This window comes from Mus musculus, chromosome 13, assembly GCF_000001635.26.
Source record: "Mus musculus strain C57BL/6J chromosome 13, GRCm38.p6 C57BL/6J".
NCBI classification, from domain to species: domain Eukaryota; kingdom Metazoa; phylum Chordata; class Mammalia; order Rodentia; family Muridae; genus Mus; species Mus musculus.
This window is the reverse complement of record NC_000079.6, coordinates 96856073-96881227: the sequence shown is the minus strand read 5'-3', so window position 1 is coordinate 96881227 and position 25155 is coordinate 96856073. Positions and strand designations below refer to the sequence as shown.

Genomic DNA, 25155 nt, shown 5'->3' with positions numbered 1-25155 from the left:
ATGGTCACCCACCCGGCAGTGGTGGTGCATGCCTTTAATCTCAGGACTCGGGAGGCAGAGGCAGGTAGATTTCTGAGTTCGAGGCCAGCCTGGTCTACAGAGTGAGTTCTAGGACAGCCAGGGCTACACAGAGAAACCCTGTCTGGAAAAACCAAGAAAAAAAAAAAAAAGCATGGTCAATAGCACAAGAAAATATGTTCAACACCGTTAATTGTGGACATGCAAATTAAAACCATAATGACATAATGATGAAGCAGTACACACACACACACACACACACACACACACACACACACACACACACACACGCTATCGCACACACAATATAGCCACACTATATGTTAGCAAGGATAGAATTAGAGGGCTGACCATACTAAGCACTGGTGATGTGCAGCCACTAGAGCTCTCACGCACATGCACAAAAGGTTGGTGCATGCATCAGATTTTATAAATAACTTTGGCAATTTCCTTAAAGGGTAAATGTATACCTAACTTAGGATTCAGTAACTCCATTTATAGATACTTACCCAAGAAAAATGAAAGTCTATTTCATACAAAACCTGCATAAGAAAATTCATACTAGCTTTATATATAAAAGCTAACAGCTGGAAACAACATAAATATCTATGAGTTCTTGTTTTGACTTCTTCCAATGACAGACTCTGATCTGGAAGTATAAGCCAAATAAACCTTTTTCTCCCTAACTTGCTTTTTGGTCAAGGTGTTTTGTCCACAGCAGGAGAAACCCTGACTAAGACACTATCGTATCAGGTAAAACAAACCACTACCTAGAAATGAAAAGGGAATGAAAAAGGCGAATCTTAAATAATTAAGACTACAAGAAAAGAGTTTACAAAAATTAATATGTAAAGTATAATTCTCACAATTCAATTTCTTTTTCTTTTTCTTCTTTTAATGGTTTTAGAGCTTTATTGTAGAAAGGCAGGGAGAAAGGAGAGAAGGTAGAAAGAGAGAAGGGGAAGGGAGAGAGAGAAGGAGGCTAGAGAGTAAGAGTGGGGGCTTAAAGAGACAATTCAAATTCTTAGAGATGCAAAAGAGAAGCACAAAGCACAGCATCAGCTGTCCGAGGCAGGAAGAGAGATAAAGCAGGCTCTAAGAAGCATCAGGAGCAGATGGATAGTTTATTGTTTGTGGACAGAATTTCACAGGTAAGTACATATGTCATGCTTGTCAGATAGTATGCTTTGAATATGCATAGTGTGTTGTACACAAATTATACCCCACTAAACACTACTGAAGATTCATTAAGCTGATCCGGAGAAGTAGCTACAACTGTCAAAATCTGGGTAACTATAACTAACCTGCTAAAAATTGATGTGCTCTGGATAATGTAGTTTTTACTTATCAAAGTGGTTGTCAGGCAAACTAGAACATTGAAAGAAATGAGCTCAGAACCGTAATAGTAAACTTGTTCTTAGTGTGTAAGGAAAGCCTCGGGAGCAGGAAAAGCCTTTGTCCAGGGATGAGAAGAGCAGGAAACACAGTCACTTAGGTGAAATTCTGGTTAGGCAGGGGTGATTCTCAAAGAGCAGGCTACAAGCTAAGAAGCATATTCAAAGACTTGGTAATCTTTTTCACGCTAAATTCCTCTTTCAAAAAGTAAGAAGAAACTAAATGCTTTTAAATATGTTCATCTATTAGAATCTTTTCTTACCACCCACTTTTATGCATATATTATATTTTAGTTAAGTTTCTTACTGAAAGTGTGGTCCTAACTTTCTTACTGAAGTGTGGTCCTAAACTGAGCCTCTATGGAAGAAAAATTAACATGTACCTGGGAATGTCTTAGCACTGTACTGGTAGCTCTTGAACCTAGTTTGGAACTAATAACAACAATTTCCTATCTTTGCTATTAAATTCTTCCTGCTACAATATTATTGACTGACTGTAGTTGAGAACCAAAGGTGCTTATGAGTAAATTCTATCAGGGCAAATTCAGAATAGGGTATGACTGTGGATTTTCTTCTTAATGGGTATGTCCCTCCATTCAGAAAGCACAGCCAAATCTTATTTCCTTTATGCCTCTACTATGCTATCCAACACTACTTATAAAATCTGAAAGACTTTAGAGAAAAAAAAATACCTGTGTTTTAAATTCGAGAATGTTATTTCCTGGGTTAATTCTTCCACGTAATATCAAGTCTTTCAGCTGCACAGCTTTCTTTCTGGGAGTTGTGTTGCGGTGTGGAACGGTTTTAGTAGGATGTTGATGGGCAGACGCAGAGGAAAGAGAGCTCTGAGTGCTATCTGTGTGTGAAGCAGCAGCAGCGGAGTCTCTAAGACATGGCAGTGTCTGATGCACAGTGTAGGTGTCTAAGACAGCAGGGGCCTGCGGCAGAGGCTCTGCAGCTCCCGCAGATGGTTGCTGGGAAGCTGTCTTCTTGTTTCTTCTTTTCGGATTACAGCGGGAAAGCTTCTGACTGTGAGGATCAGCTGCTAGACAGGCACCATTTGGGGAAAATATGCTTTTATCTTCTGAAATATTTATAGTGCCAGTTAGTGCAGAACTATCAAATCCACAGCCTTTGACTGTAGCTTCTGCTTGTGAGTTTTCTGCGTGAGGAGTAAGAGCAGCAGGTTGGGATGATGATGCAATTTTCTCAGCGTCATCTGTGGGTTTAGATCTTAATAACCCACCCAAGGTACAATCCTGGACATTTTGTTTGGAATTTATGTCATTTCCAGAGAATTCTTCTCTTCTTATTGCCTCTGCATTTAAACAAATGTTAATCTTCTGGCTCTCACTCTCTATTTCAGGAGACAATGGTATTTCTTGCATGCTTCCGTAAGCCAGACTGACAGGAGCGAGTAAGCCTGGCTGGGCATGTGCTGAGTCTCCCATAGTAGGAGGCTCCTGGCTCTTCTTGTCACTACTGATGTCTGAGTTACATGGCAGCTTTCTTAAACCAACACCAGATACTGCTGTAGCATTCTTATAGTTTTGAATTTTCAGTCTTATCTTTTTCTGTTTCTTTGCTACAACTAAAAGACTCTTTTGTCTCGTGGCCAGGTTAGCCAGTTGTTCTCTCAAGGCCCCATGCTTAAATGACTCCATGGACACCCTATAAGAAAAAGAAAAAAATATTAACACAGAAGATTTTCATCATAGACTATGGGATATAAAAGATACTCCCTCTCTTAATGCGCATCAGCTTTAAGTATAATAAAATCTGTATTTGAGATATAGTTTCCTTTATAAGGAAACTGACATTTATTTCAGATGAGTTTGATTTTAAGATAGTTTTAAATTTACCACTTTTACTATTTTATGTAGATGAGTGTTTTTGCTGAATAATTTATATGCACCACTTTCACGCCTGGTGCCAGAGATCATAGGAAGGCTTTGGATGTCCAAGACTGGAGTTATAGATGCTTGTGAGTCAGCATGTAGGAACTGGGAATTGAACCCCAATCCTCTGAAAGGGCAACAAGTGCTCCTAGCCTCTGAGACAACTCTACAGTTCCAGGTTGCCTTTGTTAAAAACAGAATATTACATTATTTGAGTGAGCCTATAATGAAAACAGAACTTGGGCTATTGATAGTATATTGTGTGGCAGGTAGTCATTGGCAGCTGAATAGTACTACTGTTACTAAATTTTCACTTTGTTTATCTGGTTTAAAGAGGAAATGGTTCATTATAAATTATAAATGGGAGTAAACTCTACTAGGGTTCCATAGCTACAGAGTACAAGATTCTTTTTTGAATAATAATACTTCTCAATGAGACCTGAGAATGTAGTTAGTTCATTTGTATTCTAAATCTATCCTCAGGATTTTCAAGCTGAGAAGGATCCCCTAGAGAAAATATTAGCCCAAGAATCTTCAAATACAAGAACTCAGAATCTTAAAGACTAAGCTAGGAGAAGGGACTCATCCCACCACCACATTTGTCTTTTGGTTATATACAAGTCTCACACTGACCATGGCTTCAATGGCTCTGAAACTTTTTGACCTTAGGACCTATACATATATATATGAGTAACCCAAACAGTTTTTGTTTGTACAGGCTGTATCTACCACTATTTATTATTTTAGATTTAAAACAGAAAAATTCTAAAGAAGGATAGACCTTTGGGAAAATTCTATTGACTACTCAGAAGTGAATGAGAACAAATAGCATCTTAGTATTAGAGAACGCAGCTTCAACTTTACATAAAATGGTCTCAAGGACATACCAGTGGTCAAAGCATTTCCACTAAAATCAGGGACAAGACAAGGATGTCCACTCTCTCCATACCTAGGTAATATAGTTCTTGAAGTTTTAACTAGAGTAGTAAGACAACTAAAGGAGATCAAGAGGATTAGGTGTAGGCAAGGAAGAAGTCCAAGTATCTTTATTTGCAAATGTCACTAAAAGACCCTAAAAACTCCACCAGAAAACTTCTACAGCTAATAATTTTAGTTAAGTAGCAGGATACAATGTTAACACACAAATCACTAGCCTTCCTATATACAAATGACAAACAGTCTCAGAAAGAAATCAGAGAAACAGCACTTTGCACATTAGCCTACAGAAAAAAAGTCTTAGGGAATCTCTAACCAGCAAGTGAAAGACTTGTATGACAAAAACTTTAAGACACTGAATAAGACACTAAAAGATTCAAAGATTTCCCATGCTCATAGATTGGTATGATTTATATTGTAAAAATGGCTATCCTACCATATTTTACAGGTTCAGTGAGATCCCCATCAAAATTTCAATATAATTCTTCACAGAAATTTAAAAAAAATCAACTCCATATGGAAACATAGAAAACCTAGGATAACTGAAATAGTCCTGAATAATAAAAGAAGTGCTAGTATTATCACCATCCCAAATTTCAAGTTATACTACAAAGCTATAATGACAAAAGAACATGACCTTTGCACAAAATCAGATACTTTGTCAACAGATTTGAACTAAAGATTCAGATGTAAGTCTACACACTCATGGACACCTGATTTTAACCAAGAAGACAAAAATGCTGAAAAAAAGAATCATTTTCAGCAAATGGTACTGTCAAACTGGATGGCTGCATGTAGAAGAGAGAGAGAAAAAAATAGATCCATTATCTATCCAGTGGCCTGAAACTCAAATCCAGATACCTCAAGGACCTCAGCATAAAACCAGGTACCCTAAATCTGATATAGAAGAATGTGGAGAATAGACTTGAACTCATTGCTATAGGAAAAGAACTTCCTGAATAGGACATAAGTTTGCACAGGCATTGAGATCAACGATCAATAATTCATGAAGCTGAAAATCTTCTGTAAGGCAAAAGACACCATCATTCAGGCAAAGCAGCAGCCTATAGGATGGGAAAATATCTTAAACAACTATACATCCCATAAGGGTTAGCATTAAAATAAAAAAACCCTAAACATCATGAAAATAAATTATTTAGAACGGGGCATGAAAATAAATAGTTCTCAAAAGATGAAGCATTAATGGTTGAGAAACACTTAAAGAAATACCCAACATTCTTAGCATCAGGGAAATGTAAATTAAAACTACTTTGAGATTTCATCTTATACCAGATTAGAACAGCTAAGATCAATAAAATGTGCTAGTGAAGATACAGAGAAAGGGGAATATTTATCCATTGCTGGTGGGAGCGCAAACTCGTACAGCCACTATGGAAGCTAGTGTGGTGGTTTTTCAGAAGTGGGAAGTTGATCCACCTCAAGATCTGCCTCATGTTCCAGCTATATTACTCTTGTGCATATACCCCAAGAGTCTACATCCAGAGTCACTTGCTTATCCATGTTCAATTCTGTTCTATTTATAACAGCCAGAAACTAGAAAGAGCCTAGATGTCCATCAACTGAAAAATGAAAACGTTGTACTGTACATTACAAATTGAATATTACTCAACTGTTAACAAAAATCAAATTTGCAGGTAAATGGGTTGAATTAGGAAAAAAAATCATTGTGAGTGAAGTAGCCCAGACCCCAAAGGATAAATAAATATTGTATATTTTCTCTTACATGTGGATATTATCTTCCAGGCCTTTGATAATATGTGTTCTAAAATCCAAATAACTACAGAGGTTAGGTGTGAATCTGATACAAACACTGCTGTGGTGAGAAAAGACAGGAGCTGACTGTTAGATGAAAGCTCAAAGGGGCGGGAAGACAAAGGAAGAAGAGCATTCAACAGAAGTGCAGAGAAAAAGAAAATGACAAATGAAAGCTCATAAAATTCCAAACCTTCTGTCCAGCAAAGGAAACGAAGTAAAGAGGCAGCCCAGAGAGTAAGAGGAATATTTGCCATCTACACATCCATCAGAGGATACAGTCTACAATATACAAGGAAGTAAATAAACTAAGCGTCAAGGCAACAGCCCAGAGCTGGACACAGTGGCCCACGCCTCTAATCCCAGCACCCAGGAGGCAGAAGCAGGTCTGGTCTACAGAGTGAGTTCCAGGATGGTCAGGGTCACACAGAGAAACCATGGGGGTTGGGGGAGGGGAAGAAAACTTAGTTTAAAAAGATGTACCATGTGTTAGAACAGAAAATACTCAACAGAAGGAATGAAATGACTAATAAACATTTTTAAAAATGTTCAACATCATCTGCTATCACCCTATCAGGATAACTATCTTCAAAAATGACAACAAAAACAGGAAAGGAGGACCCATATGTACTATAGTAGGGAGTGAAACTGGTACAAGTTATGGAATCAGTAAGGAAGTCCCTCAGAGCTAGAACCAGACATAGAAGCCATACTGTCATTCTTATCCAGGGCCCAGAGAATACATTTAGTAAGAGATTCTAAAAAATAAATTCTTGGAAAACTACAAATACCACACAGCTTTCAGTGACTGTAAAAAATCCCTGAATGTTATTTGGGGATCATGCTTTTGGAGGTTTCAGTCATTGCTAGCTGACTGCTCTGTACTCATGTTGTGAGATACATATCATGGTAAGAGTGTTTGACAAAACACAGCTGTTTACTTCATGGTCAAGATGCAAAAACAGGAAGGAGGGGCTGGGGTTTCATTGTACTCTTGTGGTGTTTGTCTCTCAACAACTGGAAAACTTCTACTGGGCCTCAGTTTAAAATTTATAGCATCTCCAACAGTGCCAAAAGCTAGAAACCAAGCTTTTAACACATGGGCCTTTGGGAAACATTCCAAATCTAAACTCTGACACTATAAGAATTTACTTAAGTCCTCTCCCCACTCACCTGTATTTTTTAGCTAGATCATCCCTTTCTGTTTTCTGTTGAGCAAGTATATTATCCATAACTTCTTTTATCTCTAACATCTTTCCAATGTATTGTTCTAGAAACACAGTAATAAAATAAAAGGTCAGCTAATTGAAGATTGGCAAACGCTGAATCTATTCACGTAAAGCTAGACTTACTGTCCTTTTTTTTTGAGATGGGGCTTAAATCTTCATTATTCCTGCCCACTTTCTAATTTATGTGTCCCAGATACTTAAATCAAAGCTTATTTAATTATATCATCCTAATGAAATGCCTGAGGTACTCAGATAAGAACACTGTACCAAGAAAGAACAGTCCATCTTAAGTTCTAATTCTGCTAATCCCACTGATTTAAGTTCTAGGAGCTGGGATTCATTCATCTCATCTATCTGTATGATCAGCTTCCTCTTCCTGTCTGTCATGTATGTGGTGGTGGAGTGTGTGTAATGTTTGCAAATGTCTATCTATGTGCAGACAAATGCATGCGCACACACACAGGCATGTGGCAGCCAGGCCTGTAGCAAGCACTGAGGTGTCTCACAGGCTCCCCACCTTATTTTCTGAGACACAGCTCCTCACTGAAACTAAGGCTTATTATTTTGACTAAAATGACTGAATAGTTATTTTCCTTAGAGAAAAATGTTACCCACTGTAAGTTAAACTTTTTGACACTACTTTTCAAAAGTGTATCAACTTCACAAAACAAGGTGTTCTTTAATGGTGCTAGAGCAAACCATATATGGTGAAAACCCAGGACAAGATATTCAGAATTTACATATATGAAACCATATATGAAAACCCAGGACAAGATATTCAGAATTTACAGATGTAAGTGGTGCATGACATCAATATATCAGTTTTATTATCTCCAGAACAAAGAACGTGATCTCTAAAAAGAAAATAATAAACACTTACATCTTTCAGATTAAGATGTGAAGCAACTTTATTTCCGGTCTTTACAAAAAGACTGAGTTTATCCATCAGCCTCAAAACACTGATTAACTGAAGAGTTCCATCATTCTCCTTTTTAAATCCTTCATGTATTTAATTTTTCTTCAAAGTTTCAAAGATAACTAACTCCTCTTTAATTTTGAAAATTAGCTTCTATATCATAGTGTGCTTACCATGAAAGAGGATAAAAGCATCCTGGATCTATGTCTTATTTCCATGCATGCTTCATGGTCTATGCCTGCCTGAGCACACACACACCACACCACGCACGTGCATGTGCACACACAGACTCCCCACTTTTAGCTATTCTGAATGTTGAAATAACAAGTACATATTTACCTTCATCTTCAGAGTTTCTTATTTCAAGCTTTAATAAATTTTCTTGTTTCTCTTCTATATCTTGTAGAATGGCGCTGATGGTCTGATGCTGCCAGATAGAAATGTTAAGGATCCCATTATAAGAAAGAAGATGTGCACATTGATAGTCTGACAAATACAAAGAATATGTAGCTTAAAATCTTATCTCTCCTGTTCTCAAAATGCACTCATGTCTTATGTGACTTTAACTGAATGAATGCTGAAGATATATAAAGATAGACTTAAATGTACCTTGCCTTATGTAGTGGATCTATTGAAAAACAAAAGAGAAGGAGTAACCATACATTTTAAACTTCTGACTTCATTTGAAACTGTAAGATGGGAGAAAAAAACTAATATATACTATTTCATGATCGCATATGCAACAAGTCCAGTTTAAGAGTGCATGATTATCATTGCACATTATTAAAATCCTACACACAACTCTAGAGATATGAAACACCACCCCCAAAAAGCAAAAGAAGGGGTTTAATTGGACCTTCCTGTGCCCTTGCCCCTACTAAGTTTCCTGCCTGAAATGCACTCCCAGTTCCTGTCCCTTCTTTTAAGAAGTATGGAGTGGGCTCCAGAGGCCGACTGCCTGTGGGAGCTCCTGGCTCCACTTCTTCCCAGGTTACTGACTGCTGTTTCTCTCTTATGCCTGAGCCAAAAGGAAATATTCATGTAAAGTGTTAAGAACAACACCAGTATAAAGTGTTGTTCTATAATATGAGTTATGTCCATCTCAAACATAAACCTCTGCCACACATAATCCCTCCTGACTTATCTTTCAGTAAATTAGTAATTTTAGAATGATATGATTTTTATAAAATACCTCTGTAATTCTTATAAGCAGGAATTTGTGTTTATTTTTGTGTATGCTTTCCAAAATCTTGTGAGCGTAACTCTCATGCAATAAATGATAATGAAGAGACTAATGTTACCTATCTTTTCATAAATTCTCAATATATATTTATCATTTTAATTATATGTCAAAGCCTAGAAGCATTTTTACATTTATTTGGTGTGTGTGTGTGCACACTGGAACATTTGGTGTGTGTGCACACTGGAACATTTGGTGTGTGTGCACACTGGAACATTTGGTGTGTGTGTGCACACTGGAAGAAAGAAGACAATTTTTGGAAGTTGGTTCTCTCCTACATCTGGATTCTAGGGCTGGAACTCAGGGTGTCATGCTTGGTGGCAAGTGCCTTTACTTGGAGAACTGTCTTTAAATTAGAGATAGTAAAGCAATCTTTGCATTGCCATTTATTAAATGCATCATAGTAAACTTACAAAGTATGAAACTGCAAAACAAATAAAAAAAACCCCAAGGCCTATCTCCTCACATAGTAAATCACTTATGATTACAAAAACAAAAAGAAGGTCTAAATTTGTGCTCAGGCTAAACCTCTACCTTTAGGTTTCATTAAAGGTGAAACTTTGTGCCAACTTTCCTATCTAGCTCATATGTAGATCTTCCAACAATGGACTATGACATATTCAAGATAACATTGAAGATGGTGCATTACTTAAGTTTGTGTCTAATAAACTTAGTAGTTTTTAACTGAAAATATCTATCATATCAACCTATCTATATAAATGGTATTTATTGAGCAATAGTAAGGTTCTGTTGTGGGTAGCTGTGAGTTTGCTTGCATTTTGATGCTAATTCCTCTCTCCTGGGAGGGGTTGTGAACTAGGAATGAGTCACATACTCAGGTGATTTCATCCCCTAATGAATAAAGGAGCCAATCAGTGGGTGAGTAGGCGGGACTTCCGGGTTGGATGGGGGAAGAGAGGAAGCAGGAGAGAGAGAGAGGGTCCTTTGGATGGGGATAGTGTGAGGACAAGATCTAGCTACTAGAGTCTCCCGGTTTCAATGGTGGACCCGCCAGGATTCACCACCAGAGGATTTAGATTTAATAAGACTTTGGAATTTATCTTTTAAATGACCATACTGTAATGACCATTTTATAAATATACTGTATGTCTCCTTCTGCCATCCTGGCATCTTTGAAGGTCAGGCAAGCTCCTGCATTTAAACTATGGGGACAGATTACTGCGGTTTCCTTGGACCAGGGCTTCTAAACAGCAAATATGTCTGGAAGGTTATAATGCAAGGCCATTTTTGTTGGCTGTAAATGGTCTCCAGAAACAGAGCACTTGGTTCTTCTTAACTAAAGGTGTTTATGCCTGAGATGAAACTGAATTCTTAACAGGCAAAAGATGTGCTTATGTGTATAAAGCAAAACACAACACTTGTGCCTGGAGGCCAACTGAACAAAGAGCAGTCTGGAGAAAAGCAACCTTGGCCATGGAGACAGCAGCACGATTCATGCCAAATTCCAAATTGTGCAGAAAGCCATCAGACACAGGCTATGTGATGCTATACCCCTCCTGGATTTACACTAACGACAAACAAACAAATAAAAGTGGAACAACATTCTTGTTAAAAGAAAAAAAGGATTAGGATTTTAGTTGTTTCGCCTAGTGATTGAGTTACCCATTGTTCCTGAACTAAGTTTGTGTTGTGTTTTCCTTCACATAGTGGCTCATCTGGGTTCAAGAGAGAAAGGTACGGTGGCAAAGCTTGGGTTTGCCTGATGTGTACTACAAAGGTCCTGGGGGTTTTGAAGTGTGGGGCTGGCGTAGTAACAACCGGCCAGTGGAAACTTAGTGGAATCTCTGTGGTGGAGAGATTTTGGAGCTCTGAGTCAGAGAGTCTCGATGAGATAAGAACAAGCCGGCCATTGCTGCCAGTACATATCCAGCCAGCCCACCAGGGCAGAGAGTAGTAGGATATAGTGTAGGAAGTTGCTGTTTCATTTTTAATAGTTCCCACAACAAGGTTCACCACAAATTCTAACATCATATGTGAGACTCAAGGCAGTTAAGCCTGTAACATTGCTGTTCTCTGTGTGGGCTCTAGAGTCTTCTATGAACTACATATCCTCAAATGTGAATGAAGACACAACAGAGACTTTGGGAAAAGTGTTCAAAGGCTCAAGCAGGGAGAAAGGACAGAGGCTAGTGTGTCCTTCTTTGGTCAGTGAGAACAACTGAGAGTCAATCACACAGCGTATCTCTTGACTCATTCTGTTCAACTGACACTGTTACGAAAACGCATGTTCAATCCATGTCCATATCCAATGGCTGGCGATTTAAAGGGATGGCATTCTCCAGGCTGAAGCATGAATGGACTTCCATGTCACTTACCACAGGAAGGCTCTCACTCTTCTTCGCTTTATGTGAAGGGACAGGAGAACCAATTGCTTTGTCATTGTCACAGATAAACTGCTTATATCTTTTTGGCTGAACAGTAGGAATTTTTACTTAAAAAATAAGTTAGAAAACTAAAGTTAGAAAATAAGAATGTTCAAAATAATCTTTTATCAGTCTGAACTGAAAAGGATGAAAAGAACAAGATTACAGTTACTGTTTTTTCTAGGTAGCTTCTCATTTTTATTAACTATGACAACATTTTATGAGCACTTATCACATACTAGATTATTTGCTGGTGTATCATCTTATTTATTATTAAAATAATCATAAGAACCCCTTGAAATAGGTAGTTTACTACAAATTTTATTAGAAGAACTGAAATGTCAGGATTCAGGAAATGTGGCACACAGTTAATTCTGAAACTAGATGTTATCTAAATCCAAGAGCATGCTTGCTCATAACAACTATGATTCACTACTCTGTAATAGTCTTGTTTTTTTTTCTTCCTATTATGAGTTCCTTTTGCCCATATTATCATTTGTTCTATGTTCCTCATCCCTCTGGGCACCCAACTAAATATACATTCAAGAATCAGTAGACATAGTAGTCCCAATATGTCCAAATGCTAAGATTCCCTAGTGTGCTAAGCTCAGTTAAATCATGTGAGCTGAGTCTTCAGGTATGGCTGCAGAAAGGGAGAAAATGCTCAATGGGGCTCCAAGAAAAAAAAGAGTTTTAGCAGTCCTGACCTTGATCTGCATGTGACCTAGATCACTAATAGTTACACAATGAGTAATTTTGGTTTTAATCAGTCACAGTGAAATTCATCTACCCTTGAAAATCAACAGCTGGTGATAAGCACGGTAAGCTAGAACATATCTGCTCGCATTCCTCTGTTCTCCACAGCAAGAGCAGAAGCGTTCCTGAGGGTCTTCTGAGTCAAGGTTCACTCATGAGGCCAAGGAAAAGAACAACTCTCTTTTAACACTTTATAAAGTGGAAACTATTTCAAAATTATTTGATAAGTTTTTGCCTAGCTATACATTTTCTTGAAATATTCTTCTTACTATGAATCTAATTAATAACTTCAGGCTCATTCATTATACATTTTAAGAGAATGAACTCTTAGCTGCAAGGACTTCAATATAATGTCACCCTTTTCCTGCCCAGAAATAAATCAGCAGCTTGGTTTCAATTATGTCTCTATCTCAAAACCAAGGTAGAGCGATTACTGTTTGATTAGCAGATGGTGTATTTTCACCTCAGTAACTCCAATCCAGTAGTACCATCCAGGCTTGGTATCATAGCTTAGCAACAGAGGTTTTCCTAACACACACATGCACAATCCCTGGGCTCGATCCCTAACACTACACTTATGAACTCTAGGTTCATGGTAATTGTGGAAGAGAAAAACATATCTATGGAAGGAATAATTTCAAATGTGTAAGATTTGACAAAAGATAAATCTGCCTTTCATTGAAATACTCTGCTGCCCCGTTCTCTTTGTTGCTCACATAGCACACATCAAGCTCACCCTTCCTGTGTCACTAGCGCTCACAACTTGCTCAAACTTTCCTTGTATCCACAGAGTTCCTCACTGACTTCCTCTTCCCCCGACACAGGTCCTATATACCTTTCAATCCTCAACATCCATATACAGCTTCTCCATCTCCAATTTTTCCCAGAATTGAATACCACTACTTTATACCCTCTGGGCAATAACGATGTTAACAGCTGCTCATTGTCCTTTGTTAGACAATATAGTATAGTTAGGGTATCACTTATATCCACACAGACAGGTACTCCTTTTGGTTTGCATTTTTTAGCTTTAAGATGATTCAAGAGTGCTAAACATTTTATAGAAACCTATGTAGATTTGGGAGCCTCCCCTAGCAATCAGTATGTGCCAACCCCCTCCCTTGGTGTACAAGCTATACACTGCAGCTTCTGGTCAGCCAAGCAACCCTAAAATGAACAACTGGTGCTCTTCAGGGTTCTGTGTTCTTAGGCTGTGTCCAATGGCCAGTTGGTGTCTTCCCGAATAACAAAATGTAAGAATACAGAAGTACATAACTTCAGAAGGTCCCATAACCATCCAAACAGGTGGGTTCTATAAGACCAGTAACAATAGATGGAACATTCAGCAGGCCACAGCAGAGTTCATGGACCCAGAGACTAGACTTTCAAAAGCACTAAAACATTCAGGCATTAGGTAAGTGCCTGACTGCATTGCCCCTCAGGGAAATTTTTTTCTTTCTTTTTTTTTTAAAGATTTATTATTATATGTAAGTACACTAAAGCTGTCTTCAGACACGCCAGAAGAAAGCATCAGATCTCATTATGGGTGGTTTTGAGCCACCATGTGGTTGCTGGGTTTTGAACTCAGGACCTTTGGAAGAGCAATCAGTGTTCTTAACCACTGAGCCATCTCACCAGTCCAGGAAATTTCTATCTATATAAAATAAGATTCTTAAAAATGCTAGATAAAATATATGACAATTTTATCAAAATAGCATCCTTTGTACTAAAAAGTTAAAAAGGAAGGTGGTAAAGGAAAAACTAATATTAATACATGATCTATACATTTTATTATATTTAGAGATTTATTTTTATTTTAAGCATATAGGTGTTTTGCCTCCATATCTGTCACTGTGCAGTACTTGCAGTGCCTGCAGAGGCCAGCAGAGCAGCAGGGACCCTGGAGCTGGAGTTACAGATCACCATGAGCCACTGTGTGAGTGCTGGGACGAAACGTGGGTCCTCTGGAACAACAGCTTGTACGTCTAACTGCTGAGCCATTGCTTTAGCCTCTAAATCAAATTGTAGAATACTAATTTCTAAAAATAATGCATTTTTGAGAGTTTAAGGAACAGAGGGAACCCTCCACCCCAGTTAGGAAATAACACTATATTATATACGCAAAGATTTTACTTTGCTAAGCAGAGACATATACCTGTATAAAAAAGAAAGCAATATTGACATGCATACCTAGATCTGTGGAGTTCCTCTTCTCTCCATTTGTCGACTCAATAGCACCATAGGATTTTAGTAGTTCTTTCATTTTTTCATCATCTGCTTCATCTAAAGCAGTCCTCTGTTTCTGATCTTTTTGATTAGGGTTTGCTCCATGTTCTAAGAGTATCTCAGCTGCCTGAAAGGTAATTTTTAAAAGTTATATTTACATATATCTGCTTTCATCTTAAGATATCACCACTAAGCACATATCTTCAAGTATGGACAAGAAACATTTTGGGTAAATTTGATATGGTAGCAGTAACTTTGATTGAGCTTGGCTGGCCCTTAGTACACTGCTTCCCTGGTAAAGAGTGGCACAGGTAATACCACTTCTAGTCACTTCTACCCAGAATTATTTCTGTACCAGTTGTTCCCAAAAAGTAGCTGCAAACCATGTGCCCTTGCTGAGTATCTAAAACACAGTGAAAATGAGTAACATAATTCTTTTTTTTTTTCCATTTTTTATTAGGTATTTAACTCATTTACATTTCCAATGCTATACCAAAAGTCCCCCATATCCACCCACCCCCACTCCCCTGCCCACCCACTCCCCCTTTTTGGCCCTGGTATTCCCCTGTACTGGGGCATATAAAGTTTGCAAGTCCAATGGGCCTCTCTTTCCAGTGATGGCCGACTAGGCCATCTTTTGATATATATGCAGCTAGAGTCAAGAGCTCCGGGGTACTGGTTAGCTCATAATGTTGTTCCACCTATAGGGTTGCAGATCCCTTTAGCTCCTTGGCTACTTTCTCTAGCTCCTCCATTGGGAGCCCTATGATCCATCCATTAGCTGACTGTGAGCATCCACTTCTGTGTTTGGTGGGCCCCGGCATAGTCTCACAAGAGACAGCTACATCTGCGTCCTTTCAATAAAATCTTGCTAGTGTATGCCATGGTGTCAGCGTTTGGATGCTGATTATGGGGTGGATCCCTGGCTATGGCAGTCTCTACATGGTCCATCCTTTCATCTCAGCTCCAAACTCCGTCTCTGTAACTCCTTCCATGGGTGTTTTGTTCCCAAATCTAAGGAGGGGCATAGTGTCCACACTTCAGTCTTCATTCTCCTTGAGTTTCATGTGTTTAGCAAATTATATCTTATATCTTGGGTATCCTAGGTTTGGGGCTAATATCCACTTATCAGTGAATACATATTGTGTGAGTTTCTTTGTGAATGTGTTACCTCACTCAGGATGATGCCCTCCAGGTCCATCCATTTGGCTAGGAATTTCATAAATTCATTCTTTTAAATAGCTGAGTAGTACTCCATTGTGTAGATGTACCACATTTTCTGTATCCATTCCTCTGTTGAGGGGCATCTAGGTTCTTTCCAGCTTCTGGCTATTATAAATAAGGCTGCTATGAACATAGTGGAGCATGTGTCCTTCTTACCTGTTGGGGCATCTTCTGGATATATGCCCAGGAGAGGTATTGCTGGATCCTCCGGTAGTACTATGTCCAGTTTTCTGAGGAACCGCCAGACTGATTTCCAGAGTGGTTGTACAAGCCTGCACTCCCACCAACAATGGAGGAGTGTTCCTCTTTCTCCACATCCTCGCCAGCATCTGCTGTCACCTGAATTTTTGATCTTAGCCATTCTGACTGGTGTGAGGTGGAATCTCAGGGTTGTTTTGATTTGCATTTCCCTGATGATTAAGGATGTTGAACATTTTTTCAAGTGCTTCTCTGCCATTCGGTATTCCTCAGGTGAGAATTCTTTGTTCAGTTCTGAGCCCCATTTTTTAATGGGGTTATTTGATTTTCTGAAGTCCACCTTCTTGAGTTCTTTATATATGTTGGATATTAGTCCCCTATCTGATTTAGGATAGGTAAAGATCCTTTCCCAATCTGTTGGTGGTCTTTTTGTCTTATTGACGGTGTCTTTTGCCTTGCAGAAACTTTGGAGTTTCATTAGGTCCCATTTGTCAATTCTCGATCTTACAGCACAAGCCATTGCTGTTCTGTTCAGGAATTTTTCCCCTGTGCCCATATCTTCAAGGCTTTTCCCCACTTTCTCCTCTATAAGTTTCAGTGTCTCTGGTTTTATGTGAAGTTCCTTGATCCACTTAGATTTGACCTTAGTACAAGGAGATAAGTATGGATCGATTCGCATTCTTCTACACGATAACAACCAGTTGTGCCAGCACCAATTGTTGAAAATGCTGTCTTTCTTCCACTGGATGGTTTTAGCTCCCTTGTCGAAGATCAAGTGACCATAGGTGTGTGGGTTCATTTCTGGATCTTCAATTCTATTCCATTGGTCTACTTGTCTGTCTCTATACCAGTACCATGCAGTTTTTATCACAATTGCTCTGTAGTAAAGCTTTAGGTCTGGCATGGTGATTCCGCCAGAAGTTCTTTTATCCTTGAGAAGACTTTTTGCTATCCTAGGTTTTTTGTTATTCCAGACAAATTTGCAAATTGCTCCTTCCAATTCGTTGAAGAATTGAGTTGGAATTTTGATGGGGATTGCATTGAATCTGTAGATTGCTTTTGGCAAGATAGCCATTTTTACAATGTTGATCCTGCCAATCCATGAGCATGGGAGATCTTTCCATCTTCTGAGATCTTCTTTAATTTCTTTCTTCAGAGATTTGAAGTTTTTATCATACAGATCTTTCACCTCCTTAGTTAGAGTCACGCCAAGATATTTTATATTATTTGTGACTATTGAGAAGGGTGTTGTTTCCCTAATTTCTTTCTCAGCCTGTTTATTCTTTGTATAGAGAAAGGCCATTGACTTGTTTGAGTTTATTTTATATCCAGCTACTTCACCGAAGCTGTTTATCAGGTTTAGGAGTTCTCTGGTAGAATTTTTAGGGTCACTTATATATACTATCATATCATCTGCAAAAAGTGATATTTTGACTTCCTCTTTTCCAATTTGTATCCCCTTGATCTCCTTTTGTTGTCGAATTGCTCTGGCTAATACTTCAAGTACTATGTTGAAAAGGTAGGGAGAAAGTGGGCAGCCTTGTCTAGTCCCTGATTTTAGTGGGATTGCTTCCAGCTTCTCTCCATTTACTTTGATGTTGGCTACTGGTTTGCTGTAGATTGCTTTTATCATGTTTAGGTATGGGCCTTGAATTCCTGATCTTTCCAAAACTTTTATCATGAATGGGTGTTGGATCTTGTCAAATGCTTTTTCTGCATCTAACGAGATGATCATGTGGTTTTTGTCTTTGAGTTTGTTTATATAATGGATTACATTGATGGATTTTCGTATATTAAACCATCCCTGCATCCCTGGAATAAAACCTACTTGGTCAGGATGGATGATTGCTTTAATGTGTTCTTGGATTCGGTTAGCGAGAATTTTATTGAGGATTTTTGCATCGATATTCATAAGAGAAATTGGTCTGAAGTTCTCTATCTTTGTTGGATCTTTCTGTGGTTTAGGTATCAGAGTAATAGTGGCTTCATAAAATGAGTTGGGTAGAGTACCTTTTACTTCTATTTTGTGAAATAGTTTGTGCAGAATTGGAATTAGATCTTCTTTGAAGGTCTGATAGAACTCTGCACTAAACCCATCTGGTCCTGGGCTTTTTTTGGTTGGGAGACTATTAATAACTGCTTCTATTTCTTTAGGTGATATGGGACTGTTTAGATGGTCAACTTGATCCTGATTCAACTTTGGTACCTGGTATCTGTCCAGAAATTTGTCCATTTCGTCCAGGTTTTCCAGTTTTGTTGAGTATAGCCTTTTGTAGAAGGATCTGATGGTGTTTTGGATTTCTTCAGGATCTGTTGTTATGTCTCCCTTTTCATTTCTGATTTTGTTAATTAGGATTTTGTCCCTGTGCCCTTTAGTGAGTCTAGCTAAGGGTTTATCTATCTTGTTGATTTTCTCAAAGAACCAACTCCTCGTTTGGTTAATTCTTTGAATAGTTCTTCTTGTTTCCACTTGGTTGATTTCACCCCTGAGTTTGATTATTTCCTGCCGTCTACTCCTCTTGGGTGAATTTGCTTCCTTTTTTTCTAGGGCTTTTAGATGTGTTGTCAAGCTGCTAGTATGTGCTGTCTCCCGTTTCTTCTTGGAGGCACTCAGCGCTATGAGTTTCCCTCTTAGAAATGCTTTCATTGTGTCCCATAGGTTTGGGTACGTTGTGGCTTCATTTTCATTAAACTCTAAAAAGTCTTTAATTTCTTTCTTTATTCCTTCCTTGACCAAGGTATCATTGAGAAGAGTGTTATTCAGTTTCCACGTGAATGTTGGCTTTCCATTATTTATGTTGTTATTGAAGATCAGTCTTAGGCCATGGTGGTCTGATAGGATACATGGGACAATTTCAATATTTTTGTATCTATTGAGGCCTGTTTTGTGACCAATTATATGGTCAATTTTGGAGAAGGTCCCGTGAGGTGCTGAGAAGAAGGTATATCCTTTTGTTTTAGGATAAAATGTTCTGTAGATATCTGTCAGGTCCATTTGTTTCATAACTTCTGTTAGTTTCACTGTGTCCCTGTTTAGTTTCTGTTTCCACGATCTGTCCTTTGAAGAAAGTGGTGTGTTGAAGTCTCCCACTATTATTGTGTAAGGTGCAATGTATGCTTTGAGCTTTACTAAAGTGTCTCTAATGAATGTGGCTGCCCTGGCATTTGGTGCGTAGATATTCAGAATTGAGAGTTCCTCTTGGAGGATTTTACCTTTGATGAGTATGAAGTGTCCCTCCTTGTCTTTTTTGATAACTTTGGGTTGGAAGTCGATTTTATCCGATATTAAAATGGCTACTCCAGCTTGTTTCCTCAGTCCATTTGCTTGGAAAATTGTTTTCCAGCCTTTCACTCTGAGGTAGTGTCTGTCTTTTTCCCTGAGATGGGTTTCCTGTAAGCAGCAGAATGTTGGGTCCTGTTTGTGTAGCCAGTCTGTTAGTCTATGTCTTTTTATTGGGGAATTGAGTCCATTGATATTAAGAGATATTAAGGAAAAGTAATTGTTGCTCCCTTTTATTTTTGTTGTTAGAGTTGGCATTCTGTTCTTGTGGCTGTCTTCTTTTTGGTTTGTTGAATGATTACTTTCTTGGTTGTTCTAGGGCGTGATTTCCGTCCTTGTATTGCTTCTTTTCTGTTATTATCCTTTGAAGGGCTGGATTCGTGGAAAGATATTGTGTGAACTTGGTTTTGTCGTGGAATACTTTGGTTTCTCCATCTATGGTAATTGAGAGTTTGGCCGGGTATAGTAGCCTGGGCTGGCATTTGTGTTCTCTTAGTGTCTGTATAACATCTGTCCAGGCTCTTCTGGCTTTCATAGTCTCTGGTGAAAAGTCTGGTGTAATTCTGATAGGCCTTCCTTTATATGTTACTTGACCTTTCTCCCTTACTGCTTTTAATATTCTATCTTTATTTAGTGCATTTGTTGTTCTGATTATTATGTGTCGGGAGGAATTTCTTTTCTGGTCCAGTCTATTTGGAGTTCTGTATGCTTCTTGTATGATCATGGGCATCTCTTTTTTTATGTTTGGGAAGTTTTCTTCTATTATTTTGTTGAAGATATTAGCTGGCCCTTTAAGTTGAAAATCTTCATTCTCATCAATTCCTATTATCCGTAGGTTTGGTCTTCTCATTGTGTCCTGGATTACCTGGATGTTTTGAGTTAGGATCCTTTTGCATTTTGTATTTTCTTTGACTGTTGTGTCGATGTTCTCTATGGAACCTTCTGCACCTGAGATTCTCTCTTCCATTTCTTGTATTCTGTTGCTGATGCTCGCATCTATGGTTCCAGATCTCTTTCCTAGGGTTTCTATCTCCAGCGTTGCCTCGCTTTGGGTTTTCTTTATTGTGTCTACTTCCCCTTTTAGTTCTAGTATGGTTTTGTTCATTTCCATCACCTGTTTGGCTGTGTTTTCCTGCTTTTCTTTAAGAGCCTGTAACTCTTTAGCAGTGCTCTCCTGTAAATCTTTAAGTGACTTATGAAAGTCCTTCTTGATGTCCTCTATCATCATCATGAGAAATGTTTTTAAATCTGGGTCTAGATTTTCGGTTGTGTTGGGGTGCCCAGGACTAGGTGGGGTGGGAGTGCTGCGTTCTGATGATGGTGAGTGGTCTTGATTTCTGTTAGTAGGATTCTTACGTTTGCCTTTCGCCATCTGGTAATCTCTGAAGCTAGCTGTTTTAGTTGTCACTGTTAAGAGCTTGTTCTTCAGGTGACTCTGTTAGCCTCTATGAGCAGACCTGGAGGGTAGCACTCTCCTTAGTTTCAGTGGGCAGAGTATTCTCTGCAGGCAAGCTCTCTTCTTGCAAGGCAGGTACCCAGATATCTGGTGTTCGAACCAGACTCCTGGCAGAAGTTGTGTTCCACTCACTAGAGGTCTTAGGATCACGTGTGGAATCCTGTGTGGGCCCTTGCGGGTGTCAGGCGACTCAGCTGGCAAGGTAGCCGGGGCTCGAGTGGAGTGGAAGGGGTTTGTGCCCCAGATCAAGCCCGGGTAGCCTGCTTCCCTATGTACCGCAGTCTCAAGTTCCACGCGATTGGATTGGGGTAGGCGCTGTGTTCCACTCACCAGAGGTCTTAGGGTCCCGTGGGGAGTCCCGTGTGGGCCCTTGCGGGTGTTGGGCAAGACTCTGCTGTCAAGGTAGCCCGGGGCTCGAGTCTCGAGTCGAGCGGAAGGGACTTGTGCCCCAGATCAGGCCCGGGTAGCCTGCTTCCCTATGTACCGCAGTCTCAAGTTCCGCGCGATTGGATTGGGGCAGGCACTGTGATCCACTCACCAGAGGTCTTAGGGTCCCGTGGGGAGTCCCGTGTGGACCCTTGCGGGTGTTGGGCAAGACTCTGCTGGCAAGGTAGCCCGGGGCTCGAGTCTCGAGTCGAGCGGAAGGGACTTGTGCCCCAGATCAGGCCCGGGTAGCCTGCTTCCCTATGTACCGCAGTCTCAAGTTCCGCGCGATTGGATTGGGGCAGGCACTGTGGTCCACTCACCAGAGGTCTTAGGGTCCCGTGGGGAGTCCCGTGTGGGCCCTTGCGGGTGTTGGGCAAGACCAACATAATTCTTTATTAAATTAATTCAAATTCAAATAGCAAAATGTGGTTCCTAGCTTTTGTACTGGACAGCACAGGTGTACACAGTGCAGATTGAGTCATTTGTATGAAAATGTGGAATCACTGATACAGCCCTACTGTACAGCCCAACCAGCAGGGGGACAGAGTAAAGAAGATGGTAAGCCTTGCCTCTGGACTACATTTTAGTACATTTATACTGCAAGTTACCAATCCACTGTAGTTAATGAAGCTCTATTTGCATGAGCATCTCAGGGAAATTAACCTACCAACCTAATAGCCAACCTAAAATTTTCTCTATAGAAATACATATTCTAGTAGTTATGATCATAAGATATCAAAGATGGAGGTAGCACTTACAAATGATCTATTCTAACTCTGGCATTTTACAGAAGGAAAACAAATGACCAAGCATTTCTAACATAAATAAGATTACCCTCAGCTACTCAACATTGAGTGTTAGGAGGGCTAGAGAATTGGCTCAGTGGATAAAGGTGCTTGCTGCCAAGCCTGATAACCTGAGTTTGATACCTGGGATCCACATAATAGAAGAAAATCTACTACTACAGGTTACCCTTGAACTTCTGTGCATGCCATGATTACCCTACAAGTGCCCATACATATAGCCCCCCCAACACAAATGGATGTAATAAAAATTAAACTAAACTAAAACAAAAAGTTGTATGTTAACACGGTGGTTAATCACAACTGGTTGTAGCTCTAGTTCTAAGAGATCCAACATGTCTTCTGATCTCAACAGGTTCCTGCACACATGTGGTACACAAATACACTCAGGCACACACACATAGATAAAATAAAAAAAAATAAAGTAAGTTTAAAAGAAGTTGCACATTAAAAGTTTGTAATTTAACAAAATTAAGAAGAGCTAACCATTAGAATACATTATGAGTGAATCAGGCCAAGAGCCAGAGATCCAAAACTATGGAAACATCTGATAGCAAAACTATGGTCAGTATTTGAGTAAAATGGATGCACACTATGTGACAATAGATTTTATCTTTCTGCTTATATAAAGAGACAAAGGAGACATTTAAAAGTCACTGAGCCAACAGACAGGACTATTTATCACAAACATGACGTAGGAAATAGAGCTGCCCATAGCCTTAGTCATCCTCTTTGACTTTACTCACGGCTTTGAAGGGTTTTTTATTTTTTCTATTTTCATAGTTTAACTTACCAGAGTTGGTAAATGATGCCTATTAGACTCTATTTAAGAAGTATTTGCCTATCTGAAAAATCATGAAATTTTCTTCTGTTTTCTTAAGGAAGTTGCCTTAATTAACTCTTTCAGGTCCATGACCCATTTTAAGTTATTTTTTTATATATAGTAAAAGATAAGGGATTATAAAATTTGCAAATAAAAATCTAAAAATTTCCATTCTATCCAAATCATCTCTGTATCATGTCGGAAATCAGCTGATCACATTTGTGGGTCTATTTCTACATGCTGCTTTCTGTCCAATTGATTTGTGTATAGAACTCAGTGGTCCTTAATTGGGGTGGGTTTTTTTTTGTGCCCCACAGTATGTATGCAGCACGACATATTCATCAATGTCTGGAGACAGTCTGGTTCTCACAAGCAGAGGCTGTGGAGTCATCTCCAAATGTCAGTGGTGCTATTGCTGAGATACTCTGGCCTGATGTGCTTGTCTTTACTATTACAGGTACAGAGTAAGGATCCACAACTCTATAGACGGCATGAACTAAGACTGCACTTTCAACCTGTCTCAGCTATTTCACATTCTTCTCAGTTCCGTATAAATGTCAAAACAAGCCTATTAGTTTTATGAAAATCTCTTGAGATTCTGCATCTCACTGAATCCATTTGCTAACTTAGTTAAGAACAAACACATAAGCAACAGTAAGTATTTAATCCATGGACACAGTTCATTTTTCCAAATAACCAGGCATTTTCTGTTTTCAGTCTGTTAATTTGATAGATTATACTGACTTTCAAAAGACTAATCTCAGATTCCTGATATAAATTCTGTTTGGTCATGTTATAGTTGTATACATTTCTAGAGTCAACATTATATTTTAATAATTTTTCCAAATATATTTTTATTAGCTTAAGTTTAATTGTAACTTAATTGTATTTAAATCACAGCATTACTTTTTATAAGACATATTTCTCTATTAAAATCATTTTTAGGTATTATCTATTATAGTTTCAGACAAATTATTGTTCATTGGGCTTAGAATTTTATTGCTTTACAAATTTTAAATAAATTTCTCAGAATACAAAATAATAGGTTTTATTATGAAATTTTCATGCATGTATATTATTGAGCCTTGCTCTTATACACACACACACACAAACACACACACACACACACACACACACACACACACACACACACACCACTTCCCTTGCTCATTCCTCCTCCTCCCTCTGGCTGGTTTCCTTCTTGTCCTAATGGTCCCACGTATATATAATTAAATCTAGAATCGGTATAAGAGAAAATATAATTATTTTTATTTCTTTCCCATTAGCTTCCCGTGTTCCCTCTTAGCTGAAGGGAAACAAACCCGCACATAACTAAACACCAGAGCACTCTGGGGCAGCACAGTCTACTCTCCTCTGCCTCTGTACACATTCTCTTGCCCCCTTTTCGCTTCTTTCATAACAGGTGGATGTAGGGATCAGAAGTCACCATGCCTTGGTACTTAGTCAATGAGACATTTTTAATTTGTCACATACTCTTCTAATAGTAAATAACTTTATTGTATGAAATTTACAATTGATTATTTCAATTTCTCACAACCCATTTCTTTTGGCCACTCTTATCTTTTACTTTACTCAAATACATGAGTGCCACAGTACAATATTATTTTCTTCCAAGCATTTAACCTTTTCTTTTGAAGATATGTACAAAGTGAAATTCTTTAAGTTTACCTAATTATCACATATAGAATCTCATCTTTTATAATCTACTCTTCCTTGTAGCACAGTCTTTCTTCTTACTAAAGAACTTTGACATTAGGAAATTATTATTTTTTTTAGACCTTTTCTTCATTATATCTCAAATGCTATCCTGAAAGTTTCCTATACCCTCCCACTGCTCTGCTCCCCAACCCACCCACTCCTGCTTCCTGGCTCTGGCATTCCCCTGTACTGGGGCATATGATCTTCTCAAGACCAAGGGCCTCTCCTTCCATTGATGGCTGACTAGGCCATCTTCTGCTACATATGCAACTAGAGTTACAGTTCTGGGGGGGTAGGGGGTGGGGTACTGGTAAGTTCATATTGTTATTCCTCCTATAGGGTTGCAGACCCCTTCAGGTCCTTGGGTGCTTTCTCTAGCTTCTCCATTGGGGGCCCTGTGTTCCATCCAATAGATGACTGTGAGCATCCACTTCTGTATTTGCCAGGCACTCGCAT

General features: G+C 38.9%; 1 protein-coding gene across 2 annotated transcripts in view; it reads right to left on the bottom strand.

The window, feature by feature from the left end:
- The window catches only part of Ankrd31 (ankyrin repeat domain 31), a 161506-nt gene that overhangs the window by 28567 nt on the left and 107784 nt on the right, over positions 1–25155 (bottom strand). For both annotated transcript variants that reach the window (XM_030247341.1, NM_001370928.1), the window contains 5 exons: positions 14735–14897; positions 11741–11856; positions 8504–8591; positions 7193–7289; positions 2105–3083 (listed from right to left, as the gene is read on the bottom strand). In XM_030247341.1, coding sequence (XP_030103201.1) covers positions 2105–3083; positions 7193–7289; positions 8504–8591; positions 11741–11856; positions 14735–14897 — 1443 coding nt within the window. The remainder of the gene's footprint in view (positions 1–2104; positions 3084–7192; positions 7290–8503; positions 8592–11740; positions 11857–14734; positions 14898–25155) is intronic.